General features: G+C 47.5%; 1 protein-coding gene across 1 annotated transcript; it reads left to right on the top strand.

Annotated features, from left to right (window-relative positions):
• Window positions 1-11,116: 11,116 nt before the first annotated feature.
• LOC123441616 lies at window positions 11,117-18,951 on the top strand. Its single transcript, XM_045117968.1, has 7 exons — window positions 11,117-11,660; window positions 12,457-12,513; window positions 13,987-15,744; window positions 16,213-16,504; window positions 16,699-16,860; window positions 18,410-18,493; window positions 18,634-18,951. The coding sequence occupies exons 1-3, from the start codon at window positions 11,117-11,119 to the stop codon at window positions 14,832-14,834; spliced, it is 1,449 nt and encodes a 482-aa protein (XP_044973903.1). The 3' UTR covers window positions 14,835-15,744; window positions 16,213-16,504; window positions 16,699-16,860; window positions 18,410-18,493; window positions 18,634-18,951.
• Window positions 18,952-20,270: the final 1,319 nt, after the last annotated feature.

Here is a 20,270-nt window from a genome sequence, read left to right as displayed (position 1 = left end):
GTTAGACGCATCATTCCGTGCCCTCTCCTCCTCCACCAATGCAGCCGTCCTCTCCTCCAGCTCCTTCAAATCCTTATCCTTCTCCGCCAAAAGCGCCTCCATTGCCTCTCTCTCTTTAAGAATAGCAGCCTGCAACACAACTCATTGTTAGCATTGTAATCATATTGGTTCCCACGCACAACATAATGTGGAAAGATAGTTGAGTCCATTAAACTAACCTCGATGGCGAGCTCGACTGGCCATGGACGAGGTTTTATCTCACGACAGGAGCTCATTTGGCGTGCCTTTATCTGCCGCAGAGTGCTAGGACAACGTATAAGGCCGTCTCCAATGGTGATCGAGCCATCGGGCCTCCGGTTGCCAGCTATCATCACCAGCTCTGGATCAATAGGCCCCTCGCTCGGGTTAAAGTCCTCCCCTTTCCTCGCCTTCCCGTGATCTCTGTACTTCATGAGCTTGTCGTGGGAGGAGATGTTGGTGAAGTTTTCTTGATGCTCGAGGTCAGGCTCATAGAATGACTAGACCTTCTCGTACGAGGCAGTATGGGCCATCGCATACAGGTCGTACATTTGTGGCACCCCGTCTTATTGTGACGCGCCTAAAAGAGAGAGAGAGGAAAAATGTATTAGTAAAGGGCTCAAGATAGCATTAAGAATTGCATGAGGCATGAAGCAAACCACATACCAAGTTCTCGCCAAATTAGATTAAGTTGACGCTCCCTTGATGGTGTGGCACACCAACCATTTTGCCATGCCTCTCCTTGGCATTGTTGTGGCTGGCCTCCCATGTTTCGAAGCACTACTCATCCACCAAGGCCTCCCAACAATCCATCATATCCACACACCATCTCGGGGGCACCTAAGTCAATAAAGAGAAATTTGAGCGTAGTGTGTAAGAATCAAACCAAGGAAACTAACTACAAGGCCTTAATAATATGTAATTACGTTCATGTAATGCTCCTTCTCCATCTTAGAATCGCGGCACTTTGCCTTGTCCTTCCTAATACGTTGCGAGGCATAGTAGTCTCGAACAGCCTGCACCCGAGCCTCGTGCCGAAAGTTTTGAAGTAGGCGGCGACATTCGGTTTCGATAACCTTTGATGCATCCTCCTCGTATCCCTCCTCACACCTGTAGTAGGTCTGCAAACGAGACAACACCGATTAGTACAATAACTAGCTATGGTTGATTTATAAATGTGTAAAGGAGAAATTACCAAGAACTGTCGGATCACCATGTCGGCCCTCCTATGGCACAAAACACCGTCGATCTCCACCTCCGGCGGGGCCGGGGTACCCAAGTAGTGCTCCTGGGTCATTCCTACCTCTCGCTCCCGGCCGGGCAACGTAACAAACCCCGGGAAGTTTTGACGACAAAGCACACCAAGGACGCTGTTGGGCTTGCGGACACCCTTGGCAACAATCAAACCCCTGCAGTATGACAAATTTAAGCCAAAACATTAGATATTTGAGAAAACATGAAGGCAAAGGTACAAATAAGAGTAAATTAACTTACTTGTCCCCATTTGGCTTAATCGACCACCTCTACTCGTGGGTCGCCGGCACGAGCGGGAGCCCCGAACTACCACGCTGGTAGATGGTGGCCCCCTCACCCAGCTCCTCGTCGCTATCAGCATGGCCACTTGGCTCAGGCTGACCCAAATCACGCCAGGTATCCCACTAGGTCTCTTGGGACGTACCCTCATCCATGCTTTGCTCCGGAGTCGCCTGGAACGAAGCCTCTAGGACACGAGTCTCGTGGGTCGAAGGCTCGTCGACCTGAGGCTCGTGAACCGGAGACCGTATAGCCTGCACTTCAGACGAATCCACCCTAGTAGTCATGTGTTCAGGTGAATTGGCTTGGGGTGGTAGTGAGGAAGGTGTGGTAGCCACCGCCCTACCTCTCCCGCGACCACGTGTACCTTTAGTACCTCTCGGCTTCGCGGGGGGTCTACCTCCTCTCACGGGGGCCGCGGGAGTCGAAGAAGCGGCCACTCCATGTAGAGTAGAGAGCAACGCTCTCCGAAGAGGCAAGGCAGGATTGGAAGTACCCATCCCACCACCCGCCGATGAAGAAGGACCCGCAGAGTGCTTTCGACCCTTTCCCACCATCTTTCAACAGATGTCATGACAAAGAGTAAATAAAATTAGTACAACATAAATAACAACATGAGTAATAAAATATATACAATTTAATTGTATCATCATCATAAATACCAACATGGCTAATAAAAATTGAATACCTAACATGAACTCAAGATTTATATATAGTAAAAGTTGAATACCTGACATGAACTAATAACAATCGTGCTCGTCTATATATGCTTGGGGGTTAATAAATGCATCATGATCATCGCTATCATCAATAAATGCATCATCATCATCACTATCAGGAAGAACATGTGGAAGGCCACCATTATGTAATCGGTCAAGAAGTGATAGGTCATCCGCAACAGTAACCTCTTCTTCATCCGGCTCTTCCTGTTCGGGCTCGGGGCTTAAGACAGATTCACTGTCGCTGTCTACTTCAATGTTCTGGGGTGAAGTAGAGCGGTTCTTGAAATGTTTCTTGGACATACGTGTTTCTTGGAAGAATTCTCCTTCATATGTGTCTGGGTTAATGTGTGGTTCGTAATCCTCTTCATTGAGGGTAGGTAGTCTAAAATGTGGCGGCACTTCATAAACGGCATCCCAACCTTTCAGATTTGGATCAGTTTGGCAGGCCCACGGTAGATAGAAAACTTGTGTCGCATGTTGAGCCGTAATATAGACATCGGGAACATCTAAGTGGGTGTTTTGGTTGATTTCGACTAGTCCTATATGTTCATGAGTCCATCTAGTCTCCCTCGGCTCAAAACAATAACATTTGAAGACTACGATGGTCGGTGGGTTTTCACCATAGAATAGAAGTTCATAAATTGCTTCAACTCTTCCATAATACTCGATGCGTCCTTTGCCGATAGCAAAGACAGAACAATTTGTAGTATTTAGGTCGGGCATAGATAGCTCTTTGCCAAAGGTACGAAAGTGATACCCGTTGATGTTGTATTTGTCAAATGAACGAACCTTATTGTCAAAACCATTAGCGACTTGTCTCAACTCGGCGTCCATAGACTCTGCATCAGCCTACAAGTTTAATACGAAAGAATGGATACATTAGCCGCAAATTAGACCAAGAAATAAAATGGCCCATTAATGGTAATTAATTACCCTTTGTTTGAACCAAGAGATGAAACTGGGATAGTCGCCTCCATGCTTTGCGAGAAGCTCATACTCTTCGACGGAATCCTTTTCGATGACCGCTCCATCCAAGAATTCGGCGACATACCGGCTATATCAAATATCCAGGAATAAGAGTAGTTCAAAGGAATTAGAAGTTGCGGAACAATAATTTACCGAGAACTTACTCGATGTACGGCCGCACTTCTGTTAGGTTGGTGAAGATATACAATGAAATGGTCCGCCATTCTTTGACATCCAACGATTTCCCTTACGAAGCACCGGATGGTGTGAGCTTCCCTTTGAATAGGCTCAGGTTGGATCGACCTTTTTTAGGATCGCCATCATTGTACCAAGGCTTCGGGTTATGCAAATGATGATTTTTGGCTTCGTAGTGTGCTGTCACGAATTTTGTCGCCTCCTCAGTAATGAATGCCTCAGCCATCGATGCTTCAATTCTACGTTTATTTTTACATTTAGCTCGAAGCGTCTTCTGCATCCTCTCAGTTGAGTAGCACCATCGATTTTGAACACCCCCCCCCCCCAATCTTGCCTCGGTCGGGAGATGCAAAATCAAATGTTGCATTGGATTAAAGAAGCCTGGTGGAAAGATCTTTTCTAATTTGCAGATCAACTCAGCCGCCAACTCTTCCATTTCATCTAGCACGTTAGGCGATAGTTGTTTCACACAAATAGAACTGAAGAAATAGCTCGGCTCTGCCAGTACTAGCCATTCATCCTCAGGGATAAAGCCACGCAACATCACCGGCATTGCCCGCTCAATCCATATGTGCCAATCATGACTCTTGAGACCAAATATTTTCAATTTCTCAAGACTCACTCCCCTCTTTAGATTCGCAGCATACCCATCGGGGAACATCAACCGCATTTTCACCCACAATAGCATTTCCCTCATAGCTAGCCTTTCAAGATTTAACCATGCCTTTGGCTTCGCTATGCTTTGCTTTGCTTTCCATTGTCGCAAGTTTTGTAACGATCTATCACATAGAGCCTCCAGGTCGATTCTAGCCTTAGGATTATCTTTTGACTTTCCCTCTATGCCGAACATTGTACCAAAAATGGCCTCCGCAATATTCTTTTCAGTGTGCATCACGTCGATGTTGTGTGGGCAAAGGAGGTCTTTGAAGTAAGGCAGATCCCATAAGCATGACTTGTGAGTCTAGGCGTGTTCCGTATTATACCTTTTGAAGTACCCTGGACGCAAAGGATCAGGCTCGAGGGCGTTTAACTAATCAAGAGTTTGTTGGCCTATCAAATTATTCTTGTCTTTTTTGAACTGATGGTCAGGATCCAGGAACTCTCTATGCATGTCGAAGCAAGAAACCTTGCGACCAGCCTGCAAACAATGGAACTGAAGAGCTGCCTTGCATGTGGTGCACAGGAACCTTCCATGCACACACCAGCCAGCGAATAGCGCAAACGCCGGATAATCATGCGTCGAGTACATGTACCACACATGCATTTTGAAATTTCTTTTGGTAGCGACGTTGTAGGTCTTGATCCCATTATCCCATGCTTCTTGCAACTCACCCTTAAGCAGTTGCATGTACACATTCATATTCTTCCCCGGATAGTTGGGCCCTGGAATTATCAACGTCAGGAAAATTTTATTTCTTTTCATAATCTCTCCGGGTGGGAGATTGAGTGGAATGACAAATACAGGCAAACAACTGTATTGTGTTGCCGTCATACCATACACATTGAACCCATCCGTGTTGATGGCAACTCTAGGATGCCTTGGATCTTTCGATTTATCCTTATGTAATGCATCGAAGTGCTTCCACGCAAAACCATCTCAAGCGTGTACCAACATCTTGTTCCCATCCGCGTCTAGTTCGGTTCTTTTTCCCAATTTGTGCCATGTCATCTGTCTGGCCGTCTCTTCGACCATGAAAATACGTTGAAGTCTTGGTACGATTGGCAGATACCGAAGAACACTAATGGGGATTTTGGTCTGATTCTTCTCACCCATACCGTTGTCTACCACAATATACCTGGAAGAATTGCAAATGGGGCAATAGTTCAAGGCCGCATACTCAAGCCTAAAAAGGCACATCCATTCTCACAGGCATGTAACCTCTCATAGGGCATCTTAAGTACACGGAGGATTTTCTCTGACTGGTACAGGTTTGCAGGCAGTACATGGCCTTTGGGTAGAAAGCGTCCAAATATCGTCATCATCGCATCGTAGCATTCTCTGTCTAGGTTGGATTGAGCCTTCAGATCCATTACTTGCGCGATGGCCTCCAGCTGACAAAGCTCGGTCTGCTCGTGGAGAGGACGTTTTGAAGACTCCAACATTTCATAGAAGGCCTTTGCAGATTCCTCCATCTCATCGTTCGAATCCCGAGCATCATCAAATTTTACACCATGTCTTCGATCCCGGTACCATGCTCGTCGGTGCGACGACGAATCACCTCAGCTCTGGCACATTGGTCACACTCACCATGAAAAGTCCACACCGTATAATTAGGCGTAAAACCCCAATTCTGCATGTGTTTACCCATTTCAAACTATGTCTGCTTTTTCCAGTTGTCGCAGTTGGGACACGGGCACCGTGTTTTTTGCTGGCCATTTGCAAATGCGGCTCTCACAAACCCCTTGGTTTTTGTTAACCATTCATGGGTCATGCCTTTTTGACTAGGGTGACCAGTGTACATCCAAGCATGATCACTCATCTTGCCTAGCTACCTATGGGCACACAAGAATTAAATATATAATTCATCATCTATATTCATCCGCTAATAAAGTTTGTCAGTTTTATTACGTCCATGCAACCTACACGCTAATAGGTAAAGATAGGTCTTAATCCCACCCGAGTATGTGTAGATTGGGTTCGTTTTCCCATGCTCTGCTCCAGATCCGACGCATAATTTCGGCAGCACCTCCCCACTGTTCTCCTGATACATGTCTCGGCAATAAGTAGAGAGGATGTGTACCCGGAGAACAACAGGGAGGTACTGACGAAATTCCGCATCAGATCCGGAGCACAGCAGAGGGAAAATGAACCCAATCTACACATAATCGGGTTGTCCATGGATACCGTTGGACAATTCGAAAGGATGGCGGTTATAAATATGCAAAGACATGCATATTTATAGATGTCGCCCTTTCGAACGGGAGACGCATACTGGTCACGCATACTCATGATTGAAGAAACCTATAGCTAGCAAGTTTCATCGGCACGAAGACCGGAACAGAGAAAATTAAGGGGGTAGGAGGAGAAGTCATTTGTGCTCACCAACAAACGCAGGGGCGGAGCTCGTCCAACGCACGTGGAGGTCGTCGAACAACTGCACATTGAAATTCACCTGATCAACACATATATGATGTTTTTATGATTAACATATCGGAAAATATGTGACCTAACTCATAATTTAGAAAACTATGACCCCGTCGGCCTCTAGAAGGCCGAAAAGCACCTTCTCGTTCAAGAGTAGGCAGAAGAGTTGTCGGGGGTCGGACCTTAGTGGCGTCGAGGGTCGGTGGTGTCGGGTGTCAGTGGCGTCTGGGGTCGGGGGTTAGTTGCGTCGGTGGTCGGGGATCAGTGTCGTCGGGGTCGAGGGTCACTCGTGTCGGGGGTTGGAGTTTTTTCAGTCAACAAGAGGCCGAAGAGGTGTCGGGGGTCGAGGGTTGGGGGTCAGTGGCATCGGGGTCGGGGGTAGGGGGTCTGGGGTCGGGGGTCGAGGGTCAGTGGCGTCGGGGGTCGAGGGTCAGTGGCGTCGGGAGTCGAGGGTCAGTGGCGTCGGGCTTCAGGGGTTGGGGGTCGAGGGTCAGTGGCGTCGAGAGTCGGGGGTCGGTGGCGTCGGACGTCGGGGTCGGGGGTTAGTGAAGTCCGGGGTAGGGAGTCGGGGGGTCGGGGGTCAGTGGTGTCGGGCGTCGGAGGTTAGGAGTCAGGTGTCAATGGCGTCGGGGGTCGGGGGTCAAGGGTCGGGGGTTGGTGGCGTCGGGCGTCGGGCGTCGGGGGTCGTGGGCCGGGGGTCGGGGGTCGGTGTCCTCTTCTTTCTTCTTCCCCTCTCTCCTCTTTTTCTTCTTCTTCTTCTTCTTCTTGATCATCTTATTATTATTATTATTATTATTATTATTATTATTATTATTATTCTTTTTTCTCCTCCTCTTCTTCTTCTTTTTTTTCTCTTTCTCCTCCTCTCCTCTTTCTTCTTCTTCTTCTTCTTCTTCTTCTTTCTTCTAGTTTATTCTTCTCTTATTTTCTTCTAAGTTTTTTTTCTTTTCTATCTATTTTTTCTTTTCTGTCTACTTTTTCTACCTAATGAACTAACTATCTAATTTAACATAAAAACAGAAGAAAAAAACTAACTATCCAATTTAACAGAAAAAACAAAAAATAAACCAACTATCTAAATTAACTATCTAATTTAAAAGAAAAAGCAGGAAATAAAGAAAAAGGGAAAAACTCACCTGCAGGGGCAGTGGGTGCCGGGGCGGTGGGGGCCTGGCCAGTGTGGCGCCGGGGCCGGCAGGGGCGTCGGGCGGGGGCAGGGCGCCGGCTGCGGCAGGGTTGGGGGCAGGGCGCCGGTAGGGGCGTCGGGCGGGGGCAAGGCGTCGGCTGCGGCAGGGGCGGGGGCAGGGTGCCGGCTGCGACGGGGTGGGGGCCGACGCAGGGCGTAGAGGAGGAGGAGGTGCGTAGGGAGGGGCGGTGCGGTGGTAGAGGAGGGAGTCGCGACGATGGTGGAGGAGAGAGGGTGTGCGGGGAGGGGCGGTACGGTGGTGGAGGAGGGGCAGCGTGGTGGTGGAGGAGGGGGGTCGCGGCGGTGGTGGAGGAGAGGGGTCGCAGGGAGGAGGGGGTGCGCGGTGGTTGTGGACAGATCCGGCCGTTAGGCTGCGGTGGCGAGGGGGTGTGGCGTGGGGGAGAGGCGGGTGGGAGAGAGGTTACCGTTTTGGGGCCCGTCCCCTTTGTCGTTTGCAGGCGGACGACAAAGGTGTGGAGACAGACGACAAAGGGTTGGGTGGGGGCGGGTGGGGTGGGTTTGGTTCTGACCGTTAGGGTTGTCGCCGGCCATCCCCTTTGTCGTCTACCTCCACCTTATTTGTCGTCCGCTGGCAGGCGACAAAGGTCTGGCTGATGGCAAATAGGTTCTTTGCCAACAGCCAAGCCTTTACCGTCTGCATGCACCTTCTCTGTTGTCTGCTGGTTGACGGAAAAGTAATGGCTGTTGGCAAAGATTCTATTTGCCAACAACCATTACTTTGTCGTCTGTTCTTTGTCAGCTCACGGCAAAGATGCTCTTTGCCATCAACTAGCTGACGGCAAAGACTAGGCACATGGCAAATTATCTGTTTTCAGTAGTGAACAAAGAATGTGTTGCGAAAACATCTATAGAATTTAAGGTTGTGCTATGCGTCGGCCCATGAATCTTTTTAAAAGATCCGACGCCTCAGCAGCCGTAGATCTAACATAATCCATTGCAACAAATGCAGTGTTTTCAAATATTTTGCAATAGAGCTTATGTTGCAGAAACATTTGCAATAGAGATTGTGTTACATATTTTGTTTTCTTCTTCACTTTTTTGCAACATAGATGATGTTCCGAAAAGGACTTCTCTAACATGGATGTTGTTGTGGATTTTTTTGTAATGAAAGATGACATCACAACAAGACCGCCCTCGTTGTCGTCGGCATTTTGTAATTCCGTCGTCATTGCAGAAACTTGTCAGGTTGCGGCAGCACGGTTGGACACGCCCAACTTCTGCTGGGTGATGTTGCACATTTTTTTCGTTTTAGCTTTTTTGCAACATGGAAGTTGTTGCGGACAAAATTTGCAAGACAACTGATGTTGCAGAAAACTTCCTTTGTCACACGCACACGCGTTGCATTGAACCTATATCAATTATACTAGGTGGACCTATGCAAGACACATGTCGCAAGGAGGAGGTGACGGACGTCTTGCATGCGGTCTCTCGGCTGGAACTAATAATTTCCCTAAAATATTAGATGTTTGTTGACACCGGCAATGTAATTTTTAATATATATTTTTTAATACAAAGGAAGTGTTAACCTAAAGGGAAATGATCGCCATTAGTCGGCTGATTTTTTCCGTTGCTTTTGCCTGCTCCCATGAATGACGTGTGTCCAAGTGGGCGAGCCAACCGCTTTCATGTGTTGTCTTATCTTATCCTTCGACTACTCTCCTCCACATCTTTTCTTCTCATGCCTTCTTCCTTTTAGCCATCCAGCCTCATCCACCACACACGCAAGCAGCATGGTAATTAGCTCCCACGGAGACACCCACGAACTGCTCTAGCTTGTGCCCACCGGCCATGCCCCCGAGGGTAGCATGCAAGAAGTAGCTAGGGGTTACAACAACAAGCGCTCATGGAGGCAGGACGTGAGCTCGTCGGTCGACGCGACTGATGACGGGGATTGGTGGTGTTCAAGACGAGAGCTCAGAGGTGGAGGTAGGATACATGCTCACCGACGGATGCAACCGACGATGGACATTGGTGGCGCTTGGGACGAGAGCTTGGAGGTGGATGGCCTTCTGGTTGGTGGCGACGGAGGCGAGCGATGGTGGTGCTATCGGCAACGACGGCGGTGTTTTTTTATCACCATTTTCATTGCAAAAAAATTCTGCAACATCATGTGTGTTGCAAGAATTTTATAATAATTAGCCGACGGTGCTGTCGGCAACGACAACGGTGCTGGTCGAAGGTTGGAGCTCGCCGGCGGCGACGTGAAGGCAGGGATGGATGACTTCAATCCTCTGTCACCACCATCTAGCTCGGAGAGAACACAGTGGCACTTTTTTTTTTGCATGTTCCTCTTTGTTGCAAGATTTTCTATAACGTCAATCATGCTGTAAAATATTTCTTCCATAACATTATACGAAGGTGAAGAGAAACCACAACATTATCATTGTTGCAAAGTTTTTCTGTAACAAGATCTTTGTTGCAAAAAAATTATGTAACAAGACATGTGTTGCAAAAATTTCTGCAACGAGTCTTGGGTTACAAAAAATCTACAACAGCGACTTTATTGTAGTGGTGAGAGATGCCACTGTATCGTACAATTACAATAGCCAAAGCAGTTATTTATGCAACGCGACCGTTGTTTTAAAAACTAATAATACGACATTTGCAACAATCAAAATAATTGTTTATACAACACGTCCGTTGATTTAGAAATGAATGAGTGCAGGAAGAGACGAGGAGACGTGACAAAAGACCGATCGGACAGCTCCCCGCTGGTAGATCCAACGGCCATCGAACGCTAATTTAAAGCCATCGCAGACGACACGACAAGTTCAACCGAGAAAATTGAAAAGCCAGCTTAGTCTGATGGGGAAGCACGAAATTCCACACAAGCTCGCTCACCATTGAAAGCTAGTTAATCAAAAAACACTACTCCGGTGACAACTGACGAAAAGACATAATCTGCACGTCGTCTACTTGTCATTTTAGAATGCAGATTACAGAGTAATACAGTTGACTACCATCCAGCTCACCACTACCAGCGCAAATTTGCAGCCGCCGAAGCCGCCGCCGACGCCGACGCCGTTGCCATTATCGTGCCGCTGCCGCTTTGTCTATATTACTAATAAAAGATCAAACGAAAACTTCTCTAGATACACACAACTATTATCCTCAAAAAACAAACACCAATCATCACCACACAAATAGACAACAAATTACAATTTAACGGCCTTTCACCATCCACGCAGCACCACCGTGTGCATTTACCAAATAAAATAAGGCTGACCGTGCTCCACCTCCTCGCTCAACCCGCTCGCCTCGCGCCCCCGTCGCCCCCGCTCGGGCCGTAAACACCCCTCCCCACCCACGATCGTAGCCTCTTCCTTCCCCAAACTATCGACGCATCCTCCTCCCACCCCACGCCCCGCCACCGCCGGTCCTCCGCCATCGATGCCTACTCCTCCCGCCCCGTGCCCCGCCACCTCGGCCTCCCCATCCCACGATCCCGCGGCCCTCCTCTCCCCGCGCCCCGCCACCGCGGCCTCCCCGCCCCATGCCCCGTCGGCCCTCCTCTGCCCGCGCCCCACCGGCCCTCCTCCCCATGTGCCCCGCCACCTCGGCCTCCCCCGTGCCCTGCCACCGCGGCCTCCCCGCCCTGCGGCCCAGCGGCCCTCCTCTCCCCACGCCCGGCCACCGCGGCCTCCCCGCCCTGCGGCCCAGCGGCCCTCCTCTCCCCACGCCCGGCCACCGCGGCCTCCCCAGCCACGCGCCCCGCCGGCACTCCTCTCCCCGTGCCCCGCCATCGCCTGTCCTCCTCTCCACGCGCCCCACCTCCTCTGTGCCGCGGCGGCGGGGGATGCGTCGAGCTCGGCCCCGGCGCCCCAGAGGCTGGTGCTGTACACCAAGCCGGGGTGCTGCCTCTACGACGGCCTCAAGGAGAAGATGCACGCCGCCGTCCTGCTCGCCGGCACCCCCTACTCCCTCGCCTCCATCGGTAATGATTCGCGGTCAGACTAATGTTCTCCCTCAAGGAGTAGTAACTTATTAGCATATCTATGGTAGATATACTTGTATACTTGTTGACAACATTTATGTGTGCTGCTCCTTGTCATTATATGCATCCATACAGATCCACACAATTCAAGTTCATATTCTGGATGGATGTTGATCCACCAACCTGATAGTAATGGTATAGATAAATTGGGTGTTTTACATCTGTCCGAACATAATGTTTCTAGCATCGATTAGTTGTTAGCTTTGTGGGGTTTGACAAAAAAACTAGAGATAGGCAGATAAGTGAAAGACCGTGCTTGTCGATGTGTGTTCATGCTTGATAGATTACCATATGCAAGTTGATTCTTGTTTCTCCCCTGTACCTCTGTTTGAACCTGTCTAAGTACTCCCTGTTGCAAAAATCTTCCTTTGTTGCAAATATTGCCATTGTCCTCCCCGTTATCCAAGTAAAGATCTAGGTTGAGAATACCAAGGTCTGGGCATTTTTCAAGGATGACAGCAGCATATTGCTTCTTATTTTTTTAGGGTCAAGATGAGTCAATGGTATTTGTGATCCATATGGCGGGTTTCACCTTATCAACTTGACAGATGCATGCAGTCACATCCCCATTTCTTCATTCTCTAATACTTTGGACCATTTTCTAAACTTCTGATTGATTAATTTATTTGCATTATATAATGTCGAGGATACTCAAGGATAAGAAGATAAACATTTTGTTATTGCAAGTGCATCTTATCTATGAAGTTAACATAACTTTTATTTTCTCCCACAACAGACTACCTCTTCGCACCATCCCTCGAAGATATTTTTCAAGCCATCGATTTTATCCACCGTAAGTTCATGCCATTTCTTAGACGCAAGTGATAAATCAGTTCTCCTGGTGTTATGAAGTGTTTTTATCCCGCAATAAGAATAGCTTGAAAAATGCTCTTATATTGTGGGACGGATGGATTAGATGATAGCTTGGGGACGGAGAGAAGTTGATCAGCTGACCAAGAGCTGTTATATCAAGAGGCTGTTGAAGTGGTTGTGAAAACAAAAATATCACTCCACTAACCTTCAGATAACAGCAAAGAATTCATATTCATCCTCCACCACCTGTGCATAGATGATTCATGTAAGAAAGTGAATGGTAAACAGAGGAACTATTGCAAGGATAAGATTTTTCCAATAGCAACAGATCAACTGAGAATAACTAACCTAGAGTTATATGACTTGCAGTAAACCAAGCTAACTCAATGTAGTTATTGTAGAAGCGGTTAAAATATCAGCATTTTGTGAACTGAATTACATTCAAAATTGCATGAAGACTACTATATGCTGCAAAAAGTCTTAACCAAGTTTATGACCCATGACCTCAAAACACTAAATGGCATATAATCACTTGCTGTGTCCAATATCAAATGATAAATTCACCCTAAAGACATGCACGCACCTTCTCATCAACAATATGTAAACAAGATATCTTGCAACTAATAAGAAGTATATTTTGCAATATCACTTTATTTTCCACATAATGCATGTTTAAATTGGGAGGGGGGGTCATGGCATCTTTATAGGAAGATGACAAATTAGAACAATCAAGGTGTGCCAAAGGGATTTTAAATTATATGGAGCATACTAGGTCCTTGGATTTAAGTTGAAAATTTATTTATACAACATTTATTTGTTGTCAAATTCGTGGATGCCCAGCACGAACACCCGTGCCCTGATCCTTAGGGTCAGCTGCAGCGGCACCGGCGGATGCTAAGTGATCCAATCTGAAATAGCACTACCGGTTTTTGCATCACAATCACTGGAGGAGAGACCCGCAAGAACAAATGGCCTGAATAGAATTGCTTGAAGAGATGCATACTCCGGCCGGTCATCTGATTAAAAAAGGAAAGAAACTCGAGGGGCCAAATGCCATAGTCAAAGAATAACTATTAAATACTATCAGAAAATGAGTCAGATGTTACCTTGACTCAAAATTATTTAGTACCATACTTCAAAATAAATCAGTGCAATTGCCAAAACAAAATATTCTTGATGAATTAAAATCACTATTCCTCTATATTGTGACCATTATCCTTCCTTAGACAGTTGATGTGGAATCCCTTTGTTTCCGTCAAGCTTGCAAATTGTGCTTTGGTCATGCAAGACACACACACAGAGATACATCTGGACAGCAGAAGCATTGATAGGATGACGGCTGCTTGCAAATAAAGCAAGTGTGCCAACCTGCCAAATTTAGTAGTAACTCAGTCAGTAATCAAAGAAACTGACCAGATTCCTGGAATCAAAATTTTCTTATAAAGAACTGCAGGTACAACTGGGGCTGGAGTTGATCCAAAGCATTATTTACCACTCGTGCTTAGGAATGCTATTATAGGCAATTATTACCAGAAGATGCCCACTGTCTATGGCCAGAAGCCTCACTTCTTCCGATTTGAATTGGATCATGCTCAAACACGTGCTTTGATGGCTATGTTTACTCCTTCGCCTTCCCCCAGCAAGTTCTGGATGCCGCCTGCTTCACAACCAGGAGCTGAGCATGTGAGAGAACCAACACTACCTCCTGTGTGGGTACAAAAATTTGAGGGTAACAATGAGCTCCAAGCAGAAAAGATTTTTGTGTCATATGCAGATGCGGTAAAGCAAAGCAAGTTTGAGGTTGAGGGAGTTGGACTGAGAGATGTGGATGATGGGTGGAACAATGAGCGGAGCAATGAGCTCAAACCAGAAAAGGGTTTAGTGTCATATGCAGACATGGTAAAGCAAAACAAGTTTGAGGTTGAGGGAGTTGGAACGGCAGAAGTGGACAATGGGCATGCCAGCTCAAGCAAAGAATCTTCCAATGGTTTCGATGATCTCGATTGCAAAGAGACACCACCAGAGTGGAAGGATCATGCACTGTTCAGTAAGGGCGTTGAAGTGCAACAGCAGCAACAATCTGCCGAGCAGGAAAATGAGCTTAGCTTCACATTGGTATTAGAGAAGCTAAAGGCTCTATCAGTTCAGCAACTTAGTTCAGAATTTTATGCCAATGGAGCTGGAACTGAAGGCATTGATGCATATGGCTGCAAGGACATGCAAGAAGCTAAAGGTATATTTCTTGAGGGGCACTCTGGTTTGCTAGAGAACTTAGATACCGAAGTCGATTATCTTGCCTGAGAGCATACCAGTTTTCTACTGCAAGGGTTGGGCTATGAATCCTATTGTTGTTGGACTTCATTGCTATATGACCGAGAGATCTCAGCACAAGCTTCTGCTCGGATGGTTGAGTATGAGGCTGAACTTTTCACTTCCAACCCTGCCAAGCTACATAAACTTGTCAACTCAAAGGCAAAAGATTTCTCATTTCAGAAGCGGAAAATAGAGAGTGTCAAGAATTTATACTACGCGATGAGAAAGAGAGTATGCAATGAACCCTGTAACACCAACGACCTTGGTTTTCTCATTGCCCCTTGTTCTTGCATGGCGATTGGCGGGGAGTGTGTCTGTGGAGGCGTACCTAAACCTTCACATGATCAGCATGTAGTTCAAAATGTTGAACCAGGGATGAGTACAGTGAGCTGTTATGCGCAAGTAGGTGGAAGCTACAGTGGTGCACAACAAACACATCCTGAAATACATGGTCATTCTTTCCATGCACAGCATCCTGGGAGCATGATAAAAAATGAAGATGCCACCAATAATGCACCATATGTCTATTCGGACATTCAAATGTATGACGCCTACGCACAAAAAGTTCCTGAGCCAAGTGAAGTGAGCAATGTCTCTCTTAGAGATATTACAGATTTTCAGGATTCTATGCAGTTTCAGCAATTGGCATCTAGCAACCAATGCGGCAATGAAGTAGCAGAATCAAAAGAAATGTTGATTACTGATCAAGTTAGAGTGGAACACGTCCATTTCCCTCCTAATAACAGTGGAGAAGCAATCTGGAACGGGGTTGATGAAACAGACACACTCACTCTTGCTGATGGTAAGAAAATAAAGACAGCCAACATAGACCATCTAGCATTGCAAGCAGATGGTGGGATTTGCATGCCTGGTTTAGATGATGCATCAATGCCAGAAGGTGATTACATGGATTTTCCCTTCTTCAGTAATAGTGATGAGTTTGATCTCCTGAACGGCGAAGGTTTTCTGAATGCCTTTAGATCATGCTTATATCGTTGTATCATTGTAGCGAAAGTACAAGCATCAGATTACTTGGGCATGAAATGGTTCTAGAAACCAAAATCATGTTCTAAATTATGGCAGCTATATTCCTTTTGTTGTAGTGCCTAAGGCCTTCAGATCCTACTTGTATCACTACATCATTGTAGCGAAAGTACAAGCAGCAGATCACTTAGGAAATGGTTCGAGAAGCGAAAAGCCTGTTGTAAATTATGACAGTTCACTCCCGTCACCGAGGTATCCTAGCTCCCCATCCATCTCGTCCACAGATCCCAGAGCCCCCTCTTACGACCAGTATCGACCTGAACTTCTGCACCAGTCGATTTGCACAGTAACCTACCTTGACTCATCATTTCATTGTTTTCAGGTTGACCTCTGCGGCCACGCGACGTTGGCCTCTGCGCACTTCCTCTTCACGACTGTTCTTCCGGAGCATGGCAAGCTGGAGTTCACGACCAGGTCCGGGACCCTAACTGCCAAGACAGTTCCTGCACCAGGGAACACTGGCGTCCCAGGTGACAAGCAGGGGAAGCTGTTTATGAGCTGGATTTCCCCATGATTGGCTTTCTGGACTGCAATGAAATGCCGTTGATTCCGGAGACCCTAAGCGGTGCACCCATTGTCAGCTTCACAAATCGGCGACCGACGGGGACCTCATTGTACCTTCTCTCCCCCTATTTTTGCTTGCATAGTTACATTTCAGGATCAACTTCATTTTATAATGGAGCATGCTGGTACGAATGTATGAGCTGAACAACTATTTCTCTTGGCCCCGTTTTATGAAATATTGCTAATCGTAGGCCAGTTTTACTTCAGACGTTAATTGTCAATACAAATCTTGCATGGCTTTCAGGTGGAACTTTCTTCGGGAAAAGAAGTTGTGGATATCCTTCCTAGCATCGATGAAATTAGAAACTTGGCCTGCAGGGGTCTCATTGTTACAGGACCGGCGCCTGCTGGATCTGGTTATGACTTCTTTACACGTTTCTTCTTCCCAAAATTTGGGATAGATGAGGTGATGTCTTTTCTTAGTCCAAAGTATATAGAAATGGCGAAGCTTGTTGAACTTACCACGTCATTCACCAATTTTTGTATTCCATCTGATCCATATTAATTGACGCTGATCAGAGGGAGTACCAAAATATGTAGCTAACTAAAAATAAGTGCATGTTTGCCTCTCCCAAGTCGAAGTACCTAATTATGCTCATGTGTAGTGTTTACATCTTTCAGTCTGGATACCATATTCTTGTAGTCTGTTGAGTTGTCTACTTCCAGCTTGTTCTTAGCCTTCCTTCTCCTAGATTTTCAATTTCATAATTAGTAGTGTTAACTTGGCAGTTATAGTTTTTACATCATCAACCAGTTTTTGTATCAAAATATGTAGCTAACTACAAGTAAGTGCATGATTGCCTCTCCCAAGTCCCAATACCTAATTATGCTCATGTCATACCTGGCCAAACGGGCCGTGCCAAGCGGGCCGGCCCGACTGCCCACAGGCCAGGCCCGACACGGGCCGGGCCCGGCACGGGCCGGGCCCGGCACGGGCTAATCGTGCTCGGGCCAGGCACGAGCACGCCGTGGGCCGTGCCCGGGCTGCCACCCCGAGCCCGCGTGCCGACACGACCCGGCACGATTAGGAGGGAGCGAGGCGGGCCGACGGGGGGCACGTTTGGGGCTTTGGGCCGATAGACCTGGCTGGTGCTGGCCATCTGGGATTCTGGGCGCGGTCAGCGGGGGCGCAGGGGCGGCTGGGTGGGAGGGCTGCGCGGGAAAGGGAGGGGAGGGCGGGAAAGGGCAGACGGGAGCGGGAAAGGGAGGTGGGAGCGCGGGAAAGGGAGGGGAGGGTGCGGGAAAGGGAGGGGGGCCTGATTTTTTTTGCCTTTTTATTTTTTTAAATTAAAATAGCCAACGTGTCGTGGGCCTAGCGTGCCGCGGGCCGGCCCGATTAGGCCAGCATGCCGTGCTTCGGCCTGGGAGGCTGGCACGTGGGCCGGCACGGCCCGGCCCGTATATTAATCAGGCCCAGGCGGGCCGTGCCGTGCCTGTCACGATTACGGCGGGCCGGGCCGTGCCGTGCCGGGCCGGCCCGTTTGGCCAGGTATGGCTCATGTGATATGCTTACATCTTTCAGTCTGGATTCCACAGTCCTGTAGTCTATCGAGTTGTCTACTTCCAGCTTGTTCTTAAGCCTTCCTTATCTTGATGTGTAATTTGATACTTAGTCGTGTTAACTAGGCAGTTCATTTCTAACATTAACTAGGCAGTTATAGTTTTTACCTTGCAATTGTGACAGATAATTTCACCAAGGAACTTGAATGTCTTGTACTCCCTTCGTCCCAAATTAAGTGACTTGACTTTGTACTAACTTTGTTATTTAACATTTATCAATATTTTATTTTGGGATGGAGAGAGTATTACATAGCAATAGTTGAACAGTAAGTATATATAAGACAAAACTCGTTCATTTAACATTTATCATTTGGCGTATATTGCTATCGATATTCTCCATGTAATATATCTTCCTGTTCCATAATTCATACCCTATGATCACTATATTTTGACAGGACCCCGTTACTGGCAGTATACATTGTGTTTTGGCACCCTATTGAGGCAGAAAGCTGGGGAAGCAAAAATTGACGGCATTTCAAGTATGTGCTTAGCTATGTTTTCAGCAATTTAATATGGACTAGGAAAAAAATATTTTATTTAAAAAATGATGCAGCAACATTCACTCGGTCAGTTGAACCATGATGTTGGTTTTCCTTCATATGTCCATATGTATCATCAGGCATCTCCCAGGGGTGGAACACTATACCTGCAACTGGATGGCGCAAATCAGAGAGTGCAAATCCAGGGAGAAGCTCTAACTGTGATGAATGGAACGCTCCTAGCCTAGCCAGCATGCATTTGGCAATTTGGCATCCATGATCAATCTACTCGTATATGCTTTGAATTGAAGGACAGCCATTCGTCCATCTACTCGTATATTCTTGGAGTTATGATTTGACTTTGGATGGTGGTGATTCTGTTTGTTGTTATATGCTTGTTGAACAGTGAACTGCTTATTGGTACAAAAATAAAATAAAAAACATCCTGAGCTCATCTAGAGACCTGAAAAATGTCCGGCAATTGCGGATACTGATGGGGGCTTGTCGAGGGGAAGTGATTTCCTTGTATTCCGGTGCCACAGATGTCATGTATTGGGCTTGATGAGTTTTCTTTTTGCGGGAACTGGGCTTGACGACTTGACATGACATCCAGCTTGCGGAAGGCACTATTGCTTATTTGGTTTACAACATTGTAAGAGCATCTGGAGCCGGAACTTGTAAATCCGGCCCCTCAAACGCGTGACCGGGCGCATCTTATATTTCCCTCTTTACATCCGTGTATTTCATATCCAGCGTCCTATGTTCATACTACCCCTGCAACGTTGAGTTATTCTATGTGATCAAACATGAGAAAACAAAATCGAAAGCACACAAACATAAAATCAGCTTTAAAAAGACATCAAAGATTAGCCAAAAGATCATCTTCATTTCATCAGACATACTTCTTAAATTACTAAAAAACTATATAAACTTTGCGTAGGGGGAGAGTGAGGGGCAGATCACCACTTCCTTGTCGGCGATTTGCCCTTTCGGGTCACCGGCATAGCTGTAACCGTCCGTGGTTGGAGGAGGGTCAGAGGACGAGGTGCCGCTGTAGTCGGAGTCGGAGTTCGAGAGGATGATAAGGCCCTCCATCCGACGGACATCCCTATCATGCTCCCACTTCATCTTCGTGAGCCAGGCATTCTCCTCCTCTAGCTTCTTCGCCTCGCGCTCCGAGTACTCAATAGTAAGCCGAAGCGCCTTGGCATTCTTCCATCGGAGGCGTCGAGTGTCCGTCTCCGCCGTCGTGAGGGACCGGTGGTACACCCATGCGAGGAGGTGTTCGTCCTCCTCGGGCTCCATCGGCATCCCGCGGTGGTGGCATGCAGATTGATCTGCTTCCCTCTCTCTTGCCCGCTGTCTCTCACGGCTGGCGGCGCGTGCGGGCCAACGGCGCGGGCACTAGGACCCAACACTCGGGCTGGTAGGGGAAGGACAACGCGCGGGGCAGGTGCGGACTGCGCATTCCTAGAAGAGCTACGTGCGGGCCAGGAGGGTCCAGCTTCGGCGTCATAGCTCCGCCGGTGCCGGAGCTTCGACTGAGCTCCAGATCAGGAGCTGTCGCCGGTCTCCACCTTGGACCGCTCCAAGGTGACGCGGAGGGCCAGCTACTCGTTGTACTCGGCATGAGAGTCGTCGGAGCCGGAGGTCGACATTGCACTCGATGGGATCGGACTCAGAGAGGGAGAGGAGGGTACAGAGCAAGAGAGAATGAGCCAGGGTTCGAAGCTTTCATTGTCGAAGAGTGAAAGATCTCACAAGTACTCCATACGTG

This window comes from Hordeum vulgare, chromosome 3H (assembly GCF_904849725.1).
Source record: "Hordeum vulgare subsp. vulgare chromosome 3H, MorexV3_pseudomolecules_assembly, whole genome shotgun sequence".
NCBI classification, from domain to species: Eukaryota; Viridiplantae; Streptophyta; class Magnoliopsida; order Poales; family Poaceae; genus Hordeum; species Hordeum vulgare.
This window is presented reverse-complemented; position numbering and strand designations above follow the sequence as displayed.